We start from the raw sequence: 14,026 nt of genomic DNA on the forward strand, positions 1-14,026 counted from the left end.
TGTTCATCCCTAAGTATAGGCATGAATGAGCTGGGTTGTCGTAGAGGTGCTGTTCGACAGGGATGGGACTAGAGAATCTTTTTTTTTTTTTTGTGTCGACTATTATAGCGGTCACAGGAGGTTTTCCCAAGCGCTTTATCGAAACATTGGTCGATTGACGAGGTGGATACATGCAACTAATAATAAAAGTAGGGGCGGAATAGAAAATGAAAAAAAAAAAAAAAAAAAAAAAAAAAAAAAAAAAAAAAAAAAGAAATGAAATAAAAAAGAAACAGAAAGCTAGCGGGTCATGGTTGGGTTAAAGAATGTACGTGGTAAACACATGGGTTATGAGTCCTTCAGGAGTGGCGCTTGGTTGAGCCAAGACAAACAACGAACATATATAGGGCATATAAAAACAGACTTCAAACGAGGCAGACAACGTGAATCGTCCGGCGACTGGTAGTCGAAAGCACGGTTGGGTCGGACTGTTCCGAGTATCAACCTGAATCCTCTATTTTATTTTCTATTTTCCATTGCTAACTTTTTTTTTTCATCTCCTTTTTCTTTTCAAACTCACTCTGTTTTTTTCTTTCTTTTTCGTAGATTTTTTCCCTTTTCCTCCTCTTGGAAAAGCCAAAATTTTGTTGGATCCACCCGCCGCCGGCGTTTGCAGGCAGTCGCCGGAGATATGAGCCAGTTGGTCGTGTGACAAGATGAATATCGGCGCGTTGTTGTATTGGGGTACTTCGGGGGTGAGGAGCTTCCTCCCGGAACGAGAACGAAAGAACAAGGACATGGGGAAAAGAGGGCGGAAAAAATAAAAATTAAAAAAAAAAAGGAAAGGAAAGGAAAGGAAATAAACGGATGGTATCGTGGCTTCCGCGCACAACGACCCAAGATTAGATAACGGGACAAGGAGCGGTTTTGTTTGGCGGCCGAATATGGTCCAGGCCCCCTTCTCGATCCCATCTTTTTGTTTTGTTTTGGTTTCCTCGTGTCCTTGTTTTGTTGCTCTTTTCACGTGGGATACGATTTTGACTTTTGCATCTTGCCAAAGAGCGGAAACTTTCAAATTCCCATGTGGCCAAGATGGCAACTTTTTCACCCCAAGGACCCTGGGAAATCTTTTGCCTCTTTTAAGAAAAACAAAGGAGACCAAAAAAGTTAAAAGCTTGAATCGGAAGAAAACAGAAGAAAATGAAAAACGATTGGTCGGTGCGGACTGACTGTGTGGGTTGGTCGCTGTTAGTATACTACTATACGGATTTGCTGCGACGTCGTTTCGATCCACGGCAAATTGACATTGACTGACGAGATCGTAGCTTAGTTCTATTTAGTATTCCGGGAGGGTCCCGGCAGCGCGGGCGCGCCCCCCAAAAAAAAAAAATTGCTCTTAGGCTGCGGAACTGGCCGGTGAAAAAACCCCCCCTCTTACCGATAAAATGGCCGCCCGCCCGCCGCCGCCGCCTTCTGGCACGACGGTTTTAAATTTCAAAATCGACTGAAATGGAGGGTGCCTACATATGTTTACTCTTGTTTTGAATCATGAGACATAGCTGGCGCTTTGACAATCCATCACATCTCAGGTACTGGATGTGTCTCTTCAGTTTGCTGCTGCTATTTAGGCCAAGCGACTAAAACCAACCTGGCAAAGGCTAGTTTCTGAGTCCTTCGCCTCTTCAAAATTTGCTGTACTATTATCACCTACATCTATCTTACTTGGAATTAAACATCTAAATTAGGTGGATGGCGCATTTTAATTCATGGTTTTCTATGGTGCGAAGGCTTATGTGATGGCGAGTCCAGTGTTTCATCTAGGGGGGTGGCTTTCCTGAGCGCTCACTGCCTCACTCATACAGGTATTGTACAGTGTGAAGTGACAAGGGAGACGGAGAAGGGACAGGGCAGAATGGAGTTTTGCAGGTTGCCGCGACTCAATAATAACTAGGCGCTATTGAAATAAAAGCCAACAATCCGATTTTACAGTTGCATAGGCGCAAAGGTAAAATAATAAAGGACAACAATGCAGACCAAAGTTGAGAGAAGAAAAATCAAATAAAAAAAGGTCTTGCAAGGAATCAGTTGTAAGACAGATTGACGATCATGTTTTGGATTTTTCCATGTCTCGCCCATGGAAGAAAAGTTCGTTATTGGCCTTGATTGGGCCCATGTTCTTCGTTCCAAGAGACGATCAATCTCAATCGGTCCTTTTGAAAACTTTGGAAACGGGAAGTTTTTTTTTGTCCTCCTCTTCCTTCTCTTAGGGCGTGATCTTCTCGTTAATAAAGTTCTCTCTTCCCAATTAGGCGGTACTTTACCCATGTAGAAAAAGTGGGAAAAGGGCTTGGAAGTAGCTTTTTCGACCGGGCTACCCGGGATGACCAGGGGCTATGGGTTTTGGCCGTGAAAACCCCTCTTTTCACATACCCCTCGGTTATACACGTTTCATATCATAGCGCAATCTCTCTATCACGGCTTTTATAACTTCTCGTTGGCGATAACTTCAAACCTTTAAATCAAACCGTTCTAACGATATCTAATCCCTCTACCAACTTATCTATATAAATACAAAAAACGCCCAATAAAAGAAAACGCCCGCTACCGCCGTCTTTACAAATAGGTTAAAAACATGGCTATACAATAATATATATAAAAAAGGGGCTTTTTTCAACACCAAAAAAATGCATCACGAACGTAATTCCGGCTTCATTTGATCAACGTTTTCATCAACAACAACAACAACTATCTTTAACCTGCTACCACTGCAAATACGGCCCCTCTTTCCTATTTGGATTACCACAAAAATACGTAACTTAAGTTACGTATTTTTGTGGTAATCCAAATAGGAAATCTACGCGCTATATAACGGTTTTTGCTGATCTTCGAAAAAAATACATAATACTGTTGCAGGGGAACCCGGCCTGTGGCCTTTAGGTTTCATTAGCGCCGGATTTACGGCGTAAAGGAGGGTGAGACCCATTTTTCCTGCTCCTTTTGGCAAGATTAACAAGAAAAATTCGTTGTTATGGACGAGAAGATCACACCCTTAGTATTCCATTCGCACGCAATTTGATAGATCAGATCTGACAGGTCGACCTTCTCACACTACCAATAGTAAGGCTTGGTTCCCCGATTTTTTTCGGGTGCTAATCTCGCTGCGTGTCGCCCGTTGCGCGAAGGGACTTCCACAAGAGCTTCTGGCGGCCTTCTCGAAGCATTTTGGAGGATCATGCCCCCTTTTTCCTTTGGTGCCACGTTTGTCATGTGGCGTGACCCCCTTCCCCTCCTTTATTCCCCCTGTATCTGCAGATACATTTGCTAGCGGGCCTAGGTACTTACTCCGTACGTCCTCCAGTTTGTTGGGGTGGTTTTTCTTTCCCTTTACTTTTTTTGGTAGGATTTGTTCTTTTTCTTCATCTCATTTCATTTCATATTTTAATCAGGAGCAGCTCTTTTCTTCTTCTTATTATTCTCTTTTTTTTCTCTCTCCATACAACGGATAAGAGAGGAAGCATGGAATTTTTGAACAAATGAAAACTGGATGAGAGAGATTGAATCGCATTCATCCCCTAACCGGGGATAACTGGGCCATCTGTGTTCCATGTCTGGAAAGATGGACCCCCACCCACGTGCATTCATTTGACTTTATCTGGTCATCTCTTCGCCGAGGTGTGATTGACATTGCATCGAGTAACGGTATCAGGATGTTCCTGGTCTCGAGGGTTGTGTTTCCCCTTACAGCGGGAATGGCTGCGTGCCATTGCCCCGCCGACTCTCGGAGATCCCAGGATAGTGGCTGGTAGTGTACCTAATCAACGTACTGTACCTACCTAGGTAGGTAGCAGTAATAGGTACTACGTACCAAGAATATTCATCAATTCGGCCAGGTACAGTAGGTAGGTAGGTATGGTATGGCACCAATAGGATAGAATAGGATACAATACAAATACAGTAGATGCCGGAAAGCCCTTAGATACCGACCTGACCTAGGTACGGTTAGGTACCTACCTACCTATCTACCTTGGCTACCAACCTGCCTCATGTACCTACCGGTATGAATACCAACCCAGGTAACTGGGCGTATTCATCGTTCATGGGGCAATTAATTGGGTTCACAATAGCAAAAGAAATATTATATTTTATTCCTCGAGGTGCGTGCAAACTGGAGGCGAGCGAGGGAAGAGGGGAAGGAAGCGATGCGTTTGCAATACAATACAATACAATATAAAACAATACACACACTACACTACACCGTGCTGCACCTTCCTTCTACGATCAGACCGTAAACAGTCGTCGCACCGAGGAGCATCGCATCGCATCGCTTGGCCAAGGCTCGCACGTCCGCTTCCAGGTTGCGCTCCTTCCCGTCTTGGTGTTGCAAGCTGGGTGCTTTGTGTCTTGTGCGCTTACTCCAAACCCAAGTCTTAAGTGGCAGTCCAGAGGGCCGCACAAGGGCATTCCCTGACACAATCATCATGAATGCATCGAATCATAGTTGATAATGTGTAATTATCAACTACTGTTGGGGCGACGGGAGTAACAAAGTAAATGCCCACATTTCCGATGGATTTGCTCTTTCTACCCTAAAGTACTACCAGGTAAATTACCTTGGGTATGAACCCAGAACCACCTTGCCAGAAGCCAAGCCACCAGGTAAGCTCAGGGCAGTGTTGTTCTAAGTGGTAAGGTGTGTGAGTAAGGTTGCTTGGTTATCGGTTAATGGCTATTGCATCTTGACAAGAGCCCAAGCCCCATCCATATTCTTTCTAATATTATATCTCATGCTTATGATCCTTTCTTGGAATTTTTTTTTTTTTTTGTGATTAAAGTCACGACCCGCGTCAGTTTATTCGATTTTTATCGTCGGCTGCCGCCCCGTTCCTATATTCTCCCTGCAACAAACGAACTGCCGTCGATCCCCGCTCCAAGGCCGTCGAGCGTTCCATTCGCTGCTTACATTGAAGAAGCTCGTTGCCTGCAGAAGACTATTCTAGTTCTATTCTAGATTGAGGCCTGGTCGTTGCTTTCTCCCGTTTAGTTTTTGTGTTTATTTTCCCTGTTCTTGTTTCTTGTCTTTTTTTTTATTGTTATTTTTTATTTATTTATTTCCCCTGCCATGGCTTGTTGAGGCTAGATCGTAGACCTGTCTACACCCATCTACCAAGGACGCCAAACTGATATTATAAATCTTATCCAGTACGTACTGTGTCGTGTTTGTCGATTTATTCTCCTGCGACTTTCCGTCGGTTGCTTTTGCGAATCTTCGTTGTCGGAAAAAAATCATCTCCTACCTGGTGTATTGTCTTTTCTACCTACCGGCCTCCCCGACCTACCCATCCAGGTATTCTTGTCTACATCGGAAATCCCAGGCGTACATCGGAGGCAGGTACTGTGCCTTTCCTTGGCTGGTCCCTTACCTTTTCATCTACCTGCCTAGACTAGTTTAGATAAGGTCGCCTGGCCGGGGATCCACAAGCTGGCGAGACACCCACCTGCCATCCTGCTAGTCTAGGTGTGCTCTGCACCGCACCGCACCGCACCGCACCTGCGCACCCGCACACCTGCTTGCTTGCATCGCTCAATCAATTGATCCCTCGAGCGAGCAGTTCACTTTTCACCTCGGCCTCTCCACTCCGTGCCCAGTGCCCAGCACGATTGAGACCCGCGGACAGATCAAGCACCAGCATGGCACCACTATCGCAAATTCTCCAGTCCAAACTTGCCCGTGCCTAGTTCTAGGTTCTTGTTTCTGCTTCCCGCTTTGTTCGGCTCAATTCAATTCGACGCTACCTCTACTTGTTTTTTTTTTTTACTTTCTTTTTTTTCATTTTTTTTCTTCTCATTTTTGATTATTTCGCAACCCACGAAAATCTGTACTCATCACTATCGACTCCTTCAGCCTATTCACTCATTACACACACGACCGCTGTACGTTGTTGCTCCGCCCATTCATAGTAGCATAATCAGGGAAAAGACCTTGACGGCAGCAGGAAATATCTTGTTTCATCAACACTGTCACCCACACTACAACCTTACATTTGTTCACCTTGGACTCGTAACTTGTGTTTACCGCGAGCAAGGACGAGCCTGGATCGCTTACCAAATCGAGTTGGACTGGACTGACGTTTAATCCTCGCGCCCTGGCGCAGACTTTACCACAACCTTCGTGACTTGGGCCCGCTCATAGATTCAGTCAACTGCGCCTCGCCAAGGCCCGCCTACCTTACCTGACCTAACCTATCCTCCGATTCTTAACCTGATCACGACTTCTTCGGCTCCGACCGCTCAATTCAAACCCACAGTCTTCGTCGCGATCACCACGGGGTTTCAATTTCCGGTGCGACGACCGGTTTCGCGCAGCATTAGAGTCGAAACCCCTGGGCCTGCGACGGCCTGTGCACACATCGAACTTCGACCCTACTAGCATTCGACGAGACTTCCGTCGGCCGTGGCCCTCGGAATCTTTTCCACCTGCCAACGTTATTACGAATGCGCTGGTTCACCGTCGTCACCTTGTCGCTTTTTTCGGTTTGCTGCGATCAGCCTGTCTAAAGAACCCACCACATAGCCTTGGAGCCGACTTCAGGAGCCCTACGGTCCGTTTCAGAAAAGCCAATTGTCGGCCTCTCCAGAGTAAAAACTTTCACAACAGAACCTCCTTCAGGCGCCTAGACTCGTTCGGACCTTCGGCGAGTAGACACTATAGGCTCTGGCTTTTGCCAGTATTGCAATCCCACCCGTGGCTGTCAAAAGGCGTTCCCAGTCTTATGACTGGACGCTCTTTGGGCCCACGATGGAGAATGCTGCCTGCAATTTGATATACGTTGATCGGTCCATCCGTCAAGACAGGATCGTTCGCGCTTCATCGTACAATTCCCAAGGAACTGAGGATTCATTGGCCGGGTCCTCAGATTATGAAACTCAGGCAATAAGGGAAAACGTTCAACTGCTTTTAGAGTTCATCGGTGATGGTTAGTTTTTCTCCCCGCCTTTGCAGAAGGTTCCCTATGCCCTTGTGCACACGCGACCTGACGATTCATAACGGCAGTCCATCTCGTCGCAACTGGAGCGTCATGCTTGAACCAGCTCTTCGACTTGCTCGATCATTCAATCATTGAGACAAAACCCACGATTGTCCTAATCGATGTCTCCAATAACGAGCCAGCGCCCAAAGACAGGCCCCGTTCTCGCTCACATTCACGACCTAGGACACCTTCGCAGTCAATCGAAGTCCTGGACGATGAAATATCGCATACCTCCAACGATGAGGATTTATACGGCACAAGACTACTGCAGAGGATTGTTTCCGAGTCTCATCTGCGCAATGTGTCTAGTTTAGTCGTGCCAATACCTCTCGTGGGCGTTTCTGGCGTGGACGAAAAGCGTGAGAAATCCGGCCGGATATCGACAAAACCCCAATCTTCGGTTGATCTTCGTCTTTTCAAGTATTGTCTGGACCTGGGCGCAACGGATGTCCTGGTCAAACCCCTCCAGTGCGTGACCTCAATACAAGTCCATGCATACCAGGCATACAAAGAGGCCTCCAAGCAACGACAAGCCGTACTGGAATTGAAGCGTGGGCGCAAGCGGTCCTGGGTTGGTGTAGACGACGCAAAGCCGTACGCTTACCTCAGGGAAGACATGGTTTCAAGCCTTATGGGGCGCATTTGTCGCCCAGGGGATGATCAAGATGACCGGGTGTCGAACGTCAGGATCTCTGTGTCCCAGGATCGCCGGTCGCAAATTGCCAAAGCAGTTTCTCGGTGGCATTTCTGCGCGCACGACTTCAGTGACGACGAATTGATAGTGGCGGCGACGCTGATGCTCAAGCATGCGCTTGCCATGCCGGAGCTTGAGCGCTGGAGAATGTCGACCGGTGAGTGTTCCACTATCTGGAGACTGGCTAGGTGTATACCTTTTCATCTTGAAAGAGTGCGCCTATTGCAATTGTCCATTTGCTGACCGCTTTTTTGGGCTGCATGCCGACAGACCAACTATCGACTTTTCTGATCGCATGTCGCGCAGCTTACAATAATTTCGTGCCATACCATAATTTCCGGCACGTCATTGACGTCTTGCAGGCCACCTTCAACTTTTTGGTGCAGATCGGTTCGCTACCGCCATTTCCGCCTCGCAGCGACGAGTACATGGCCAGCCCACAGCCAACATCTCCCATAGCAACACTCTTGAAACCTTTCGAAGCACTGACGCTTCTTGTTACGGCTGTTGGCCACGATGTTGGTCACCCCGGAGTTAACAATGGCTTTTTGGTGACGCTCAACGCACCTCTTGCTCAGCTTTATAACGACCGCTCCGTTTTGGAGTCGTTCCATTGTGCGGCTTATTCACAGATTTTAAGGAGATACTGGCCAGCTGCTTTTGAAGACTTGCAGATGCGAAACCTGATGATCAGTTCGATCCTCGCGACTGATATGGGGCTTCACTTTGACTACATGAAGAAACTCGGCGACCTCCAGGAGAAGCTGCACGAGAATAATGCAATAGAGGGGTGGAACGGACGTATGATTGAAGAGCACAAGGCACTGGCTTGCGCTATTTTGATCAAATGCGCTGATATAAGCAATGTGGTACGTATCATCGCAGGCCTTTAGGACCTTGGTTGCGTTGCTCAAAAACTCACACAAATTAAACTATCTTCTAGGCACGAAGGCATGACACAGCTCTGAAGTGGACTCACATCCTGTCCGATGAGTTTTCCCGCCAAGCTTCGATGGAAACCGATCTCGGTATTCAGTCTTCGCTCATGGCACCACCAAAGAAGGACGTGATTTCTCTCTCAAAGGCGCAACTGGGGTTTATGAACCTGTTTGCCATCCCACTTTTCCAAGGAGTTGCCGACATCCTCCCGGCGATGCAATATTGCGTTGATGAACTGGAGATCAACAAGGCTTTGTTTGACCAGATGATTGTGGATGAGCAATCGAGACATGACAGACCAAAGGCTGCGAGGGAACCGACGTTGTCTCCAAAGACTATGAGCGTCGTGATTCCCGCAGAGGCTGATTATGCAATCGAAACATCAGATGGACATGGCAAGACCGATATTTCGGCCGAAAATGTATTAACGCGACACAATAACGCTGAAGAGAAGCCTGAGACGAACCCACAGACCAAGCCCGCGCATATACCTGAGCCCTACAACCACTACAAGGAGGTCAACGGTACTACGAGTGAGTTTGAAGCGGTCGCCGATTTTGCAGCAAGCGACCCGTTCAATATGCAAGAGAGTCGTCCATGCACGTCTCGAAAACAGCGCTGCAGTGAAGCGACGGACGGGAGCGCATCGGCGCCGGGTACGGGCGACTGGGCCTCCCAGGCAACGAGCGCAACCACTGGCAAGATGCCCCTTTCGCCTAGCACGCAAGGTACTAGCATTCTCAGCCAGGAATCTCTGGATCGACCCATCAGCGTTCCTGCCACGATGGTTACAGCTCCGGACGAGCCACATGCCAACAAGCATCAACTGCCAGCGAGATTAGACCACAAGAGCCACTCAGATTCGAGACTCGAAATCAGCCCGTCGCACTCGGCCGAGGATGACGCTCTTTCTACATCGCCAAACGGCAAGCTATCCGTTGAAGGGGGTACGCTTAAAAAGAAGTCAAGCAGGTTCAGAATGAATGCTTTCACCTTCTTTCGACGTCACAGGGGTGCAAGTCCACCGTTATCGGCTGCCGACACTGCTGGTTGAGGAGACCAAAAGAACTTGTCGGTAGGCTACAACGAAGAAAAGTCCACTACTACTGTTCACTCAAGTGCACCTGAAGCACAGGGTCCTGTTGGTGTATCTTCATCGGCCGCTCTGTCTCATGTAAAGCATTTCGAGGCGCCTGGCCCAAACCAAAAAGAGTCATCGAAGACCGAGCAGCAAGGCTAACCGCCCAAAAACCTCGCCTCAAAAGGTCGCCTGAGACTATTGCATCTTGCTAGTTTGAAGGTTAAAGATGCACCAAGACCTGGATCTTCAGGTCCTCAATAACGCGAAGTCCACGAAAAGGGGCTGGCTGTGCTACGCTCACATAAACACGTGACGCATCTCTCTGCCACACTGACACGAGGCGTAGTCGAAAGTTTCACCCCAACAGCGCCCGAGGCTAAGATATAACATTCTATGAGCTCAGTCTACGCAGCGACTCTTGCTCTTATTATCGTCGAATCATAAACACGATAGCACGCCAACTCGGGAATTTCCGGGGTGGCTTTACATTGACCTGCCCTTCGCTGAGATACTCCCATGCCGCGTTCTGTACACAGCATCTTGAAGAGTTCTACAGGGATGATGGTAGCGAAATGCTCTTCGGTTACTTGTTCTGGGAAATCATCACATCCCTGACAACCTTTTCTCAATGCTGTCTTTCTATTTTCATTTTTACCCTTAGCGAGAACCGGTTGGGATGTACGATTTATATAGATATCTTTTTTTCTCTCTCTTTCTTTCGAGATCAGCTATGCTGATGAGGCCTGGCATTGCCCCGGGCGTTACGCATGGGATGGGCGAAAAATGAAATTTCCCTTGTGGCATGGTCGGGGAGGGGCATGGAATAGGGGAGTTTGGTCAAAGAGTAGTAACGGCGGGGGCTGGGCAGCCTGGTGTACTGGAGTTGACGGACCTACTTATTGTTTGTTTTCAGGAGGCAGATGGGGTCCTCTACGTATCGACCTTGTATGATACCGTGTTCTGAACATGAGAAATTGAATGTTGTGGATCATCAGTCATCCTAATTAGCCTTCGATATGTGTTCAGTGAAGTGGCTCAACAGTGATAATTGGACATGATCTGTACGATCGAGGAGTTCTTTTGATGGGCTATGACTACTATCACACATAGACTACCGTCCACCAATATGTGATGATGCGCTTTTGGTCATGTCTGCGAAGGCTTTTCTTTGCAAAATGTCTTAACTATCTTGAATAATGAATACAATCTAGGGGAGAAGACACTCTTTAGAGATAAAAAGGTGTGCTCTCGACACTACTGCCTGCAAATCCAAAGCACAGTCGAACAATCAATCTCCTAACATGATCTTGAGCCAACTAAGGACTTTGAGAATAGACAGGAGCGATCAAATTCGAACAAACTATTTCAAACAAGAAAATAACAAAAGAGACAAAAACAACCCTCCCCTTAGCTCATCATATCCATTCAAGCGGCAAACCACTCACCAGCCAACCACCTGTTGACAAAGTCAACGGATGGCTCGGCCTGGTCGTACGGAACCATGTGACCGGCCTCAAAGATCTTCATGAATGTGAAGTTGCCACTCGACTTGACCTTGCCGTACGGCTTGACATCGTGAGCCGAGGCAAGGGTGAGGGGGCTGTAATCGGCGCGGTTGTAGTCCTTCTTGCCCTTCCACTCGAGAGCCTCGGTCCAGCCCTGATTACCGAGCCAGTTGCAGATGTAATCGGCATCACCAGCGTAGATAAGGACAGGAATCTGGTTGAGGAGCTCGGGCACGAGACGGTGGTAGGGTTGCATCCAGTCACCCTGGAAAAGGAAGTTGCGGTTGATGTCAAAGTTGCACGAGTCGTACGAGCTGACCTCAGCACCCAAGGCCTCCATAACCTCGCGACGGTTGAGATATTCAGAGATGTAGCCAAGCTCCGGGTAGCACAGGTTTCCACTGTCCTTGCAGGGGCCACGGATGTCGTAGACATTGCGGCCTGTACGCTGGTAGGGACCGATCATGGCGTTGTTGCAGTAGATGGATGCGGGGACGCACGACCAGACGCTGCCGCTGTCATAGCAGTTCTGGATCATGGACTGGCATCGGGGCAGGGCGTTGTCCATTGCCTGGCACTCAGACTCGCTGAGAACGGCCTTCCAGCCGCCCTCACCGCAGGCCATCGGACGGTAGTACTCGTACTGAGTAAGGCCATCCGTCAAGCCGTTGCCAATAAGGACTGATTTGAGGTTGATGTTGCGCTTCTTGTGCGACAGAATCTCCGAAGCAAAGACGGGAATGTAGTGGCCAGCATACGACTCTCCGGCGATGTGGAAGTCCTGCTTCGCATACTCAGGGAACTGGTGGAAAAAGAGAGTCAGGAGGGCGTAGATGTCCTTTCCGGCGGCCACGGTGTTGCTAACGGAGCCACCAGAGTACGAGTAGCCGACGTTGACGGGCTGGTCAAGGAAGATGACTGAAGCGTTGTTGTTCCATGCGTACGGGTTGTGGACGATCTCAATCTTATCGTTGATGGAACCGGGGCCAAGCTCAAAGAGCAGGCCAGTGAGAGACGAGCAGCCTGGGCCACCGTTGAGCCAAAGCACTACGGGGTCGTTCTTGGGGTCGTTCCTCGACTCGAAGAACCCTGTGATTGGTCAAGATGGGGCGGGTCAGCTCGAGGTCGGAAGTTGACGCAAGTGATTAAATATGAATTAGACTTACAGTAGAAGAGATGCTTATCGTTGGCATCGTCATCGAGGTAACCGCTATACTGCTTCACCGTGTCGAGTCCCAGCTTGGACGGGTCAACGGACCTGGCACGGAGGTTGTAGTTGTCAAGCTTGCCATCGATCTTGCGGTGCTTCTCTTCAGGGTTGGCACCCTCGACCCACATGGCCTGGATGTCGGCGCCCTTGACAATGTGATCCCAGGCACTGTCGGGCTTACGGCTAGCAGGCTTGGGCTTCTTGGGGAAGAAGGTCTTGGCCTGCTCCTCGGCGTCGGGGACGAGCAGCTTGAGGTGTTCCCAGTTGGCCTTGGCCTCAGACGTCATGCTGGCCATGGCCTCCTCAAAGGTCTGGAGTGGCTTCTGGAGAGGGTCGGCGGCCGACCTCATCGAGTCGAAGCCATTAAGCACATGCTGGGCGCCATCCTGGGGGGCGAAGGCTGCCGATGCGGCGCCGACTAGCAGCGTTGATGTAGCTATCCTCATGATTGTTGGGCTGTCTGTCGGGGGGGGGGGGGGGGGGGGGGGGGGTTGCGGGTTAACTGATGGATAGTTCGCTCCGAATCGGGTGACTCGCACTGCAAGCCAATAAATAACCGGCCGGAGCTTGAAGTGTGGTGTAATAAGAAAAAAGGTTGGATTGGTCGAAGAACCCAATCGAACCGAAGCGTAATTTGATGGATAAAGGGGGAGAAGAGATGAGATGGGATGGGATGTGGGAGAAGAAGGAGAGAGAGCTTGGAGCTGTAGATGTAGGTAAGGTTGGTAGTAGCTCAACCAAACTCCGAGGTTACGTAGGTACTGTAGGTACCTCAGGTACTAAGTAGAGCGGGCAGGGGAGCAGCTGGCGCCCGCCCTTTGAAACGAGCTCGGCCTTGCTATTTGGGTTTGGCCCGACAACCTAGCGTCATCACTGGGTCTCCGCCATCTGGGGGGAAGTGGCGCGGTAACCCTGGCGAATGGGTGCCTACTACTAGATTTGGGTGGGTGGGTGCCCACGTGCCTCAGCCAATGATCTGCTAACTGGCATCACGCGACGCTCAAGGTCAGATAAGTCGAGATACCCTGATAGCTAATACCACCTCTATCGCCAAGGAGGTAAGGTATACAGAGAGGAGCCAATCAACATCTTTCATACTGCCAGCTTGGTTCCCCGTTGCCTGGAGGAATCTACAGTACCTACCATAGTACTGTGTGCTATTGAGTCTATTGTTAACCCCATTCTTACTAAGATACCTAGTCAATTTCCCCATGGTAGTGTCCTTCGTATGTAGAAACGTAAAAATCTAACCAAAGCTTTTTGTGTCAGACAGATGTCTAGGTAGCTAGATAGGTACCTACCTCGGTGGATAGATAGTTCGGGTATTTCAATTGAATTTATTACCCTTTGTCATGTTTGTTGTTTTGTCATGGATGAACCATAGCAGCTCATGTCGCAGTCATCTTGGTTGGAGAGAAGGCAATTTCTCCCACCAAACGGCCGCAATGTGGAGAAAACAGTCATGGAGGGGCAAGAGGCAGTTGCGCGGTGCCCAGCATATGACGTGAATTTCATCAATAAATCGATACTTTGGCAATATCTAGCATGACATATAACTTCTGTAAATATTTGGCTCAGTCACCTGTTTAG

General features: G+C 48.7%; 3 protein-coding genes across 3 annotated transcripts; 1 reads left to right on the top strand and 2 right to left on the bottom strand.

Moving 5' to 3' along the window:
* Window positions 1-4,228: 4,228 nt before the first annotated feature.
* On the bottom strand, window positions 4,229-4,459 carry PgNI_03222 (uncharacterized protein; the record flags this gene model as incomplete). The annotated part of the gene is made up of 1 exon (XM_031123277.1): window positions 4,229-4,459. The coding sequence occupies one exon, from the start codon at window positions 4,457-4,459 to the stop codon at window positions 4,229-4,231; it is 231 nt and encodes a 76-aa protein (XP_030984505.1).
* A 1,221-nt stretch (window positions 4,460-5,680) lies between these two features.
* PgNI_03223 (uncharacterized protein) lies at window positions 5,681-10,715 on the top strand. Its single transcript, XM_031123278.1, has 5 exons — window positions 5,681-5,910; window positions 6,132-6,953; window positions 7,031-7,858; window positions 7,972-8,570; window positions 8,645-10,715. The coding sequence occupies exons 2-5, from the start codon at window positions 6,776-6,778 to the stop codon at window positions 9,692-9,694; spliced, it is 2,655 nt and encodes an 884-aa protein (XP_030985765.1). The 5' UTR covers window positions 5,681-5,910; window positions 6,132-6,775; the 3' UTR covers window positions 9,695-10,715.
* A 93-nt stretch (window positions 10,716-10,808) lies between these two features.
* Window positions 10,809-12,938, bottom strand: PgNI_03224 (uncharacterized protein). The gene is made up of 2 exons (XM_031123279.1): window positions 12,393-12,938; window positions 10,809-12,315 (listed from the first exon to the last, which is right to left on the bottom strand). Exons 1-2 carry the CDS (start codon window positions 12,880-12,882, stop codon window positions 11,147-11,149), a joined length of 1,659 nt encoding a protein of 552 aa, XP_030984511.1. The 5' UTR covers window positions 12,883-12,938; the 3' UTR covers window positions 10,809-11,146.
* Window positions 12,939-14,026: the final 1,088 nt, after the last annotated feature.

The sequence above is a fragment of the Pyricularia grisea genome (assembly GCF_004355905.1).
Source record: "Pyricularia grisea strain NI907 chromosome Unknown Pyricularia_grisea_NI907_Scaffold_2, whole genome shotgun sequence".
NCBI classification, from domain to species: Eukaryota; Fungi; Ascomycota; class Sordariomycetes; order Magnaporthales; family Pyriculariaceae; genus Pyricularia; species Pyricularia grisea.